Raw genomic sequence first — 10,796 nt, 5'->3', positions numbered from 1 at the left:
CGGTTGGATATCAAGATTTGGAGTACCTGACATCATTGTTCAGAAAGGGGGACAAAATTCACAAGTGCTATTTGGACGTGTGTTTGCAGGGCACATGGAATCGCGAATAGGACGACCACATCATATCATCCTGAATCAGACAGGCTTATTGAACGGTTCCACAGATCTCTAAAAACTGGGCTAGTTGTACGGATACTAGAAGAGATAGAAAATTGTATGAATGATCTGCCTGTTGTTTTGTGGGGAATGAGGAATTCAGTAACAATGGATCAAGTATCTAAATATTTTCCTTTCCACTTACATACTGGTTACTCACGATCTTTCCCTTCGGGCTTCTTCGATTCGTTTCCTATTCCTAAGGTAGATGCCGATATGGGGCACTTGTTTGAGACGATGGAGGACATGGTTCACGTTCTCCCCACGAGTAACCTAGAGAGAAATGTTCAACAATCGTCTGGGCAAGGCTGACAACGTTTTTGTTAAAAATAAGACAATCAGAGAATCTCTTTCTCCAACCTTCTTGGGTCCTTTTAAAATCTTGGGAAAATACGATAGTTATTTTAAATTGTACTTGGGTGCCAAAGTCGACAATGTCTCCAAACATAGACTCCGTCCTTCTTTTGGAATCGCCAGGATCCTACCAAAAACTCCAACTGTGCTCTGTGCAAAAAAAAACTGAAACTTGTACAAGTTGCAACTTTTACAGAAATCGTAACATGTACACAACTTATATATATGATAAAAAATTGATATAAATATAGAAGGGCTCTTCCTTCATCACGAATAAAGTTCCTTCTCCCATGAAAGGTTTCCCTGAACGGGTTTTTCTACGATCGATAATTTAGTGTTTTTTTTTAAATTTCTTCATTTTGTATATACAAAGTTTGTTTTTGTGCAAGGTATAACAACGAAATCAGGAATTTTTTGATCTATACACTTTAAATAAACATAGAATAGTCATTTTGATGATTTATTAAATAACAACACTGAGCAGCGTATTCAATCATTGAGAATATATCTCACTCAATGGAGCCTCTGTTGGTATCAATAACAGCGTGCAGGACCTGAAACAAAAACCACATAGATATTTTTTTATTTTTAGGACAATGGAGTCCATCAGGGACTTCCTAGTGGTGTAAGTACCTTTACACCGCCTTGAATGAAGGTAGCTCCACACAAAATAATCGATTGGATTAAGGTCGGGGGAGGTAGGAGGCCGAGTATCCTTGCACACCCAGTTGTATTAGTGCTCCTGGAGCCAATCCTGGGATCGTAGTCTCCACTTGGCCATGCGAAACCGTGGAGGAGGGCTATAGAAGTTTATGTAAAGCCATTTGAATTAGTTTAAGATACTTTAAGTATTTTTGGGCCTAATTACCTGGTGCGTAATTAAAAAATAGATGCTTTGAACCTGTAATTTTGGTAAGTTTTATTTCGTAAACAATTTAATCTTGATTAACTAAGCATTGTACAAATGTTGGCATATGTTTTGCAATTTCCAATCTTCAACGTAGTCTCCATCAACTTTGACAATGGCATTGATGGGCCGCCAGAAGCTCTAACATGGGTAATAATATAATCAGGGCACATGGAATTCCAATGCTCATCAACGGAACCCTTCAGAGCTATGAGATTTGGTGCCCTTGTCCAGTAGGTTCTGGAGTCGACATGTGGGCAAAAGGAAAAGTCGAGATGGTTGCCATCTAGCTATTATGGAGGCCACATTATTTTCTGCCAAGAAGGAATATTGATCTCTACAAGACTGTGTAACTTTTGCTGTGCGTGCCAGTGAACCATCTTGTTGAAGTATCATATTTCCATCTAGTTCCTGACCTAGGGAATCAACTAAGTCCTCAACATGTCGACGTAGTCAGTAGCGTTGAGGGTGTACCCTGTTTTGAATCAGTGGCATCGCCAGTCCACTGGATGTAACAAACCCCAAGCTCATCACCGATGCTGAGTGTTTGATACTCATCGGGATGCGTGGTTCCTCTCAATACCAATATCATCATGCATGCCCTTCCTTACTTTGTAAATAGTCAGATCTTTGTTGGTGTGTGTTCTGCTCGAGGTAGAAAAGCAAGATGTAGAGCCTAACAAAGTATATAAAATATTGATTTATGATGACGTCATTGGTAAAAGAGTTTTCTATGAAACGGTTTTTGCGTCCGAGTCCGACGTATTCTTAAAATTTAGAAAGGCATCAGACCTCCAAACTTTTTGACCCGATACATCCCTAAATATTGTGGTTGGAATATTTTTATAATTATAATACTTCGAACTTATGTGAATAAATATTTGAGTTATGGATTTAATATTTGCATGTACTGAATAACTTTTCTATTTTATTTTTTCTCTTGTTGTTGTCGTTGATTTTTGCTTTTCCAACATACAACTAATGTAGGTCTTCATTTAAGTGGACTAATAGAACATTTTTTTATCTTTCAGTTTCGTTGAAAAAAACAACCAGGAAGAAGGTCTTTAAATCATGTTAATCCTTCTGGCGAGTGCCACCCTTTGGATGTCCTTCACTTCCGTGAAAGGAAAAGAAGCTCCTAATAAGTCCGTTCGACTTCTTGGAGTGACTGACAAGGGCTCTGAACTAGAAGACATCTTCAATTGGACACAGGATAGACTGTCATTCACAAGGCATTGCAACATAACGGATATTGGTGAGAGAGAATTAAGAAATTCAGAATCTTTTATTCAAAAAATATCCCTGGGTTAAAAAATGTATTTTAGAAATTTATTACCACTTTTAGAGTTGGAGATCATTGATTGTTCAGAAGGGATATCAGAGACTGTAAATGAAATCCTTACATCCATATTCGCAGAGTCTGGCCTCAATGACACGTCCTCCGTCGATGAAGATACTATTGGTAAGCTATTTTATTAAAGGTTTTATGTTTAAACATCTTTTTAGACTTTTTATTATGAAATTGATGTTTTTTTAAGGAATTTCTTTATGACTTTTTTTAAAGACGTTTATTTAACATGAATATTAAAAAACTGAAAATCTAGAAGTCTACCGGATCCTAATTCTAATTACATAAAACATTGAAAATCTGGAGAAGGGTGGTGGGAGTTGTTTGAGTTCCGGAAAAACCGGAAAGATATCCCTATATGTAATCAAAAAGAAACTGAAAATCAACATTGTAACTTTGACAATTTGAAGAATGTTTGGGATGAAAGCAGCTTAGACGTCATGATGTTTCATTAGATCAACTGTAACCCTCTGTGAGGGGAGGAAGGAAATTAACAGGAACTTAAGCAGGAGTTACTGTGATGGCAATAATCGAACTCTACACTGAATCCAATAAGGACTAAATCTTAAATCTCCTTCCAAACATTTGTCAAGTTGTCAGGATTACCACGTTCATTTTTTTAATTTATTTGCATAGGCAAATAGACATTTTTTGTTGATATCCTTTTGTAGAGTTGTAGAAAATATAATCAGTCGATTTGCTAGAAAAATAGAGAAACCGAAAATCAGCATGGTGATCACTAATCCTGACTTTTTGAAGAATGTTTTGGAGGAGAAGAGCTTAGCTGTCATAGTGTTTCCTTATTTAAGCTGCGACCAGCTATGAGGGAAAGAGGATAAATACAAATATCATTCCGTATCTAGCAAAGGAAAAAGACAAGAACGCCTTCAACGTCGATACTGAATTCCACTCTGCTCGCAGCTAATTTAATCAAACGTCATGACAGCTAAGCTGCTCTCCTCCCAAACATTCTTCAAATTATCAGGATGAGCAAGTTAATTTTTTGTTTCCTTGTTTTAACCTACCGGGAGATCATACTTTTTACAGCTAAACTTATAATTCTCTTTCAAATCTTCCATGTTACTTCTCCTTCTCTCATGAGAAAAATCCCTTAATACTTAGATGTTCCCTTCTCAAAGGTTAAGGAATAATGATAACAGCAAATACAATAAAAACACTGTTCAGCTTGCCAACGGTATAAAAACTTCCACTCTAAAAAAACACTTTGGATTTAGAACTCTAAGTATGTTCCACCCGTCCCGTCCTCTAATGGTGTCCTTGATATAATCACTAGCCTTTTTGAGTTGGGTTTGCTAGAGTATTTGCTTATTTGCCATTGATTAGAAAAATACCAAATAGCCATGAATGTTTCAATTTATTTTGTACTCTACAGAGAAGTATTAATATGAAAGTTTTGTAGTAAGAAATATGTTTTGAGTGTACAAAAGTATGGAAAGTTATTTTTTTAAATGTTTTCATATTAGTTCAGTATTGTTGATTTTAGCCGTTTTGGGTATCTAAACAACCAAGTTTTTTATCTAATAAAAGTACTTGAACCTAACTCTCTGTCAAAAATATATCCCTCTTATCCATAGTTTTATTTTATAATCGACCCTAATATGTACGTTATTAAATTATTATACAGTCTTTTATCCATATCGTAGATAATAAGTTATCTAATTAGAGTGGAAATAATAAGATGTTTTTTCTATGAATCCTACTTTTATCGTCCTAAATCAATCCAAAAAAAAAAAAAAAAATTGTAACATTTTAATTATTTCATAGTTATTTTAAGTAGATATTACTTAAGTTCAATTCAAATATCACGGTTTATCATTGGCATCAAGTAGTAACCAATACATTTGTTAAGTCTTTTTTATACTATTTAAATCATTTGATGAAGTTAAATCAAGATTCAATGGAAATTTGTTCATTTTATGAAGTAAAAACATCAATTTGAAGACCCAAAGATGTTGGCAATGATCCTTCCCTTGATAAGGTTGACACTAGGGAACTTGCTGGAGTTGGTCAACTCCTAATTAATTTAAAGGACTGATATCTTAGTATCAATCTTTTGATACTGATTAATTAGTAATTTGGTCAAGTTCCTTGTGGCCGCATCCTAAGTAAAAAAACCGTATAATGAATGTCTTAAAGAATCAAAATATACTTTTCGTTGATCTATCTATTTTATATTATCAGAATATTATTCGATTAAAAAGTTATTTTAATTCTTTAAAGCATTCATTACACAATTGCTTTAATTAAAATCCTTCTTTAATTTCCAAAATAAACTACTAATGGAAATATATAAGGTGATTTAGTTGGTCAAAAATAAAACTTTATAAGACTTTCAACTCGACTTGGATTCGAAAGTCATGTCCATTTTTCATATGATATGTGTAAAGTACTGTAAAGAACTTTTTATCACTTAACTAAAGGGAATATTTTCTTCTTATTTTATCCAAAGAAAAAGAAAATATCTTTTTTTTTTTGTAAAACAGTGTATTATTTATCAAAAGTTTTGTAACATTATACATATCCGTTTTTTGGAGTTGGCAAACTGAAGAGCAAATTTTCTTTTCCTCAGCTGATGTAATTATAATTTAATTCCTTTTCTGCTACATTCAATTATATTCAAAACCTGATTGAACATTCGAATGTGTTCATAAAAGACAGAGAGTAACATTGAGGATTATTTTGTGGAGGAATAATTGTAAGTCCTTGATGGACTCCAAGACGAATTGAGGATCGACATCAGAGTAATTCTTGCCAATGTGTTCGTATATTTCCTTTTCTCCCTCCCCTTTTGTCACAGCCACTTGTAGCTAAGCCGCTCTCATTTTAAACATTCTTCAAATTTTCAGGGTTACCATGTCGAATTTTCATTTTTTTTTTTTTTTTAATATGCCCAGAAAGTTCCATATGGCATGACTGATGGTCGTTTTATATTAAAGGAAATAAGGGATGGTAGGCAAGTAGTTGGTCGGGTATATTCTTATAATCAGGAAAAATAAATTTAAAAAACAGGAGACAATAAATATCCAAAAATAAATGACCAATTATTTTTAGCAAAGATATTAGATACCATATGCATCAAATTTAAGTTTATACTTAAAGAAATGCGCACAACTCGAGTTTGATATTTTTTTTTTACAAAAGTGAGGTTTTGCTTTATTCAAATAATCATTTACAATTGTTTTTTATCTTTAAATATTGGCTGTATCTTCAAAGACGACAAGATACAAGCTAAAAAAAATATTATTTTGGAAATGCCCTCGTGCCAGAAGAACTTAACCGAACTAGCCAATGATATCAGGATTAGCTGGACAGCCGTATATGGCATTAAAAAGTTATTTGAAACCCAAAGAATAGTAGCTAGAAAATCTGGCCAAGGTCGGAAACAAACAGTAAGAACAAAGACCATGATTATGCGTGTTAAAAACCGCCTTGCTAGAAATCCAGCATAAACGATTCGCAGTATGGACAAAAAGATAAATGTGGGCAAGTTTTTGAAGGATAATGAAGGATGACTTGGAAGCTAAATCAAGAGCAAGGAGGAAGAACCATCCCATTCAACAACCACAAAGGAGAAGAGGTTGTCCATAGCCAAACACAGACTCTGAAAGACTTTATTTTATACAATATTTGTAGCAAATCCATCTGTTATCAATATTTTTGAAGGTGTTCAAGAGCATGTGGTCTCCCAGCTCCTCCGATCTTAATCCTTAGGATTATTCCATCTAAGAAAACATCAAAAAGTTAAGCCTCACGGGTATGTGAGATCATTAGAGTCCGCTCTCAAGCACGTATAGGCCTGAATTTTGAGAAAACTACATCTGTAAAGCTTGTGGAGCATTCAGGAAGAAGATGGAGGCCTCAGTTAGTTATAATTCACTGGAAATAAACTAAGTTTTCTTTTCACTGTTTTTTTATAAACTAGATTTTAATAAAGTTTGTGAAACAATCTTCAGATTAAAGATAAATATGACGCATGGGTTATAGACAAAGGGATTTTAACTCTTTCTAAGTGTTTTCACTTACTGAAATAACTCAAGTTTATGTGATGATTAAATTTTCATTTTTTTCAAACTTTAGCAAGAATATTTAATGACTTTTTAGCAGACTATTAATTTAATCAAAGTACTATCTTTTAACTAACTACTTATAATTAGGTAACATCTTTACGTTCTACTTCTTTGCGATATAAACAGAAATTTAATTTTAATTAGTTGCACGTGTTTGTGTTAAAAATGCTACAAAATCCCTATCCTTTATATGAAATCAGGGCTTACCACTTTGCAAATTTGAAAGCAAAATAGGAAGATATATTTTCTTTTAAAATATATATTTTAAAACGAAAATGAATATTTTTTTTCTTATAAAAAAACAATCATTAAAGTAAATATCGATATAATTTATTAATAAAGTTAAAAAAAAAGTCATTCTCAAACTGAATTAAATCATCCTTTAAAAAAAACATTCAATAAATACTGTTTTTAAAAAATATTTTAAAAAGTGTATGTCATCAGACACTAAGGCCCTAAAAGCTACTGTACATCTGTTGTCAACTGGAAGCCATCATTGCTGCTAAGGGTGGACTTATTAATGATTAAGAGAGCTCGCACACACATCTGAAATTATATTTTTAATTAATAAATTACATATATCCTGTTGAAGTTTAAAATTCAAAGTTGACCACTCGGTAGTCAAGAACTAATTCAATGTCGATCCTCAATTTTACTCCGAGTCGAACTTGGACTGCAACCAATTCTAAGTGTTACTCTTCGTCTTTCACGCACTAGTGATTACTTTATACTTTGATGTTCTCTCTCCAAAAAAAAAAGAGAATAATAATAAGGGCTTTCGAAAATAAGACACTGCTCAGGTTACAACTACAAACAAAAAAAGAGTGAAAATAGTTTATAAAAAAATTAATTTTCAAATAGGGATTTAGTGCCTCCGTAAGCTGTTTTGTATAGGGCCCGGAAATAGAAAAGACGCCCCTGTTTGGAACTATACTCATATTATAAAACAAAGAAACATTTCTCTTTAGAGTATTTATAAACAAAAAGTTTTATATGTATGCGGTTAATAAAGTTTTTTGTACAATATGGAACATTTTTTTGTTTTTTTGGAGGAGAGTAGAGGGGGGCGGTGGACTATTTTGTATACTAATATATGTCGTGTACAAATTGTGATTTGGTATAAATTACAGCTCAAAAATGATTGTTTGTTAGTGCAATGATTGAAACTGGGGAGAGTTACAACATGAGACACTTTTCTGGGACATCAAAATAACGACAGACTCAAATTATTCATTATACAGGGTCGTTCAGATAAATCCGGACCATCTTTAACAATATCCTGAACAATTATGAAAAGCATTTAACTCATTAATTTCAAATTTAAAGTGAGAGGTTGAGCCTTAGCTTTAAGTTAGTTGCACTACTTTTAATTCAAAACAAGTATTTACGATGTAGAAGACCCGGAGAAACGCCACCATCGAACTTTCTTACTCGGGACACACATCAGAGTACATGACAACAATGATCAGGTATCCAAATAGTACAGTCTACGACGTCTACAACCTGTTGGAATGAGGAGGGGTATATAAGAGAAAATCTCACAAGTCCCGGAGTGATAAAAAATGGACTCCCATATTCCACGCATGCCTGAAAAGATCATTGAAGTCATTTTCTGGGTATCCAATTCCCAAAAAGTCCCAATGAATCCCTGCAAAAGTCTCCAGGGCCATAAACACTGAGATGAGGATAAATTCATACCGCCTCTACAAAAGACACAAATACTTTAGGCCTCGTATCGAGCGAATGATTGGCGAAAATGACAAACGTATTCCATAATTTTTTTTCGTTTGTATTATTAGAATTGTAAATTTCAAATCTCAACATACTTCCCTTATTGATCAGGATGCAGTTAAAGATAGCCCGGATTAACCAGAACGAGCCTATAATTGAATAATAATAAAAATACAGGGTTGAGTAGCGAAAAGTGGACTCGAGCTCACCTAAAAGCAGACGCCGTGATAACTAAAGCTATGTGTATATTATAATTCAACCGGACTATGAGTTCAATAATAAAGACGTCAGGAATCGATGATTTCCTTGATAGACAGTTGAGGGTGCTTTTACCGTTTTTAACTATAATTGGTGATAAAAATCCTGTGTAAAATTGATATGTTAAAAAAAAACGAAAAATAGCATGTTAACCCTGACAATTTGAAGAATGTTTTGGAGGAGATCAGCTACAATCAGCTGTGACAAGGCAGGGGAAGAAGAATATAAACAATGACATGACATTTGCTAGTATAACTCCTATGTCGATCCCCGATTCTACTCTGAATTCAACAAGGACATACAATTATATCTCTGCAACAAACCCTCAGGATTACGCTCTGTATTTTATGAGCACACACAAATATTCTATCAGGTTTTGAATATAACCGAATCTAATAGGAAATGAAGTTAATTACTAAGGAATTAAATAATCATCCAACTGATAAGAAAACGAAAATTCATTCTTCGCATTACCAATTCGAAAAAAAGGCCAGTTAAAAAATACACACGATTTACATTACTAATTATACTTAACAACGACTAAGGGTAAATAAAGTTTTATATTGCTACAATTTTAATCTTGGAGTGGCTAGAAAGCTCCAAGAAAGTACTTGGATTAGGATTTGAATGAAAGTAGCGGAGAGTTGACCATCCGTTGATTTCCCTTCAAATACAACATTTATAAAGGGATGGCAGCAAAACGAGGCTCAATATTTGACCTTAGAAATACTTGGATATATATATATTTTTTTTTTCTTTCAGAAATAACAAAAAAAAAAAAACTATACAAAATTTGAAAACAAGGTATTTTCAAACTTAATCACTCAATATGGCTACCTTCAGCATCAGTTATAGCCTTTGTAGGTAGCCGGAAGGCCCTGCAGGAATTGATAACAAATTCCTCAAACACGTTGTCCAATACAGCCACTATGGCGGCCTTCAGTGAGTCCATATTTGGGTATGAAGTTTGTTGTTTTCCCTCTCAAAAGTGCCCCACACAACAAAGTCCAGCGGGTTCAAATCTTTGGAGCAGAATCCAAAAAAATAATATTTATTATTAAATGGTTTTTTCCACTTCCTGCTTTCCTGGAGAGGTCTTGACCACCAATCTTCATCTTGGCGACCTTGAAAACCAGGATCCTGCAGCACTTTACAATGTCAATAATCCTCACATAACTTCAGCATCTAGGAGATCCAAGATACGCTACCTTTGGATTTTTCGATAACTCATGATGACGATATGACGAAAAGTTTATTATCCTTTGTTCAGGCACAAAGGATAACTAAACCAAAAATAATTACTAAATATTCCTATACTTATGAGAAAGGAACATTAATTAACAGTCCACATTTTGCTATCCAATCATATAGAAAAAAGAAATGATTTTATTTTTTGGAATATTTCGATTTTTGTAATTTTCAAAAATGTTGGAACTAGAACGGAGGAGACTGTAAAATGCAGAATTTTATGGGGATAAAATTAATAATTTTATATAATTTTCTAGAAAGTATGGAATAAAAACTTTAAAAGTAGTTTTTTGGAAGGATTTTTTTTTTTTTTTTTATAATAATGCAGACCGTTTTATAGGTTTTTTGTTCCAAATTATATCATTTAATAAAAATCTTATCAAAACTCAACTTACTCAGTCAGGAGACATTTGAGATATTATATAGACGGATTACCACATCAATGGAACTCTAAAAACATTTTTTTTTAAACTAAATCAAACAGGTGTGGATCAGGTAACACCGCAATGTTATGAAAATATTCCAAAACCTAAACTCAACATGAATACCTACAAAAATCAAAAGAAATGATAAATTACCTAAAAACACCTAAAAAAAATATTTAAACGATAATTTTTATAATTTGTTGAAAGGAAATTATATAAAAACTATGTGGCATTAGTATTCTAAAGCCATAGAAAGTAAATGTATTTCTAAGGTATGAAAT

General features: G+C 33.3%; 1 protein-coding gene across 4 annotated transcripts in view; it reads left to right on the top strand.

The window, feature by feature from the left end:
* LOC121123584 (uncharacterized) overlaps positions 1 to 10,796 on the top strand; it is a 62,182-nt gene that overhangs the window by 38,375 nt on the left and 13,011 nt on the right. For 3 of the 4 annotated variants that reach the window (XM_040718710.2, XM_071890473.1, XM_071890472.1), the window contains 2 exons: positions 2,449 to 2,672; positions 2,763 to 2,879. In XM_040718710.2, coding sequence (XP_040574644.1) covers positions 2,489 to 2,672; positions 2,763 to 2,879 — 301 coding nt within the window. In that variant the 5' untranslated portion in view covers positions 2,449 to 2,488. Of the gene's footprint in view, positions 1 to 2,448; positions 2,673 to 2,742; positions 2,880 to 10,796 lie in introns of all 4 variants that reach the window. The other variant, XM_071890474.1, reaches the window with a different exon arrangement.

This window comes from Lepeophtheirus salmonis, chromosome 8, assembly GCF_016086655.4.
Source record: "Lepeophtheirus salmonis chromosome 8, UVic_Lsal_1.4, whole genome shotgun sequence".
Classification (NCBI taxonomy): domain Eukaryota; kingdom Metazoa; phylum Arthropoda; class Copepoda; order Siphonostomatoida; family Caligidae; genus Lepeophtheirus; species Lepeophtheirus salmonis.
Note: the sequence above shows the minus strand (reverse complement) of the source record. Positions and strands in the feature narration are given on the sequence as shown.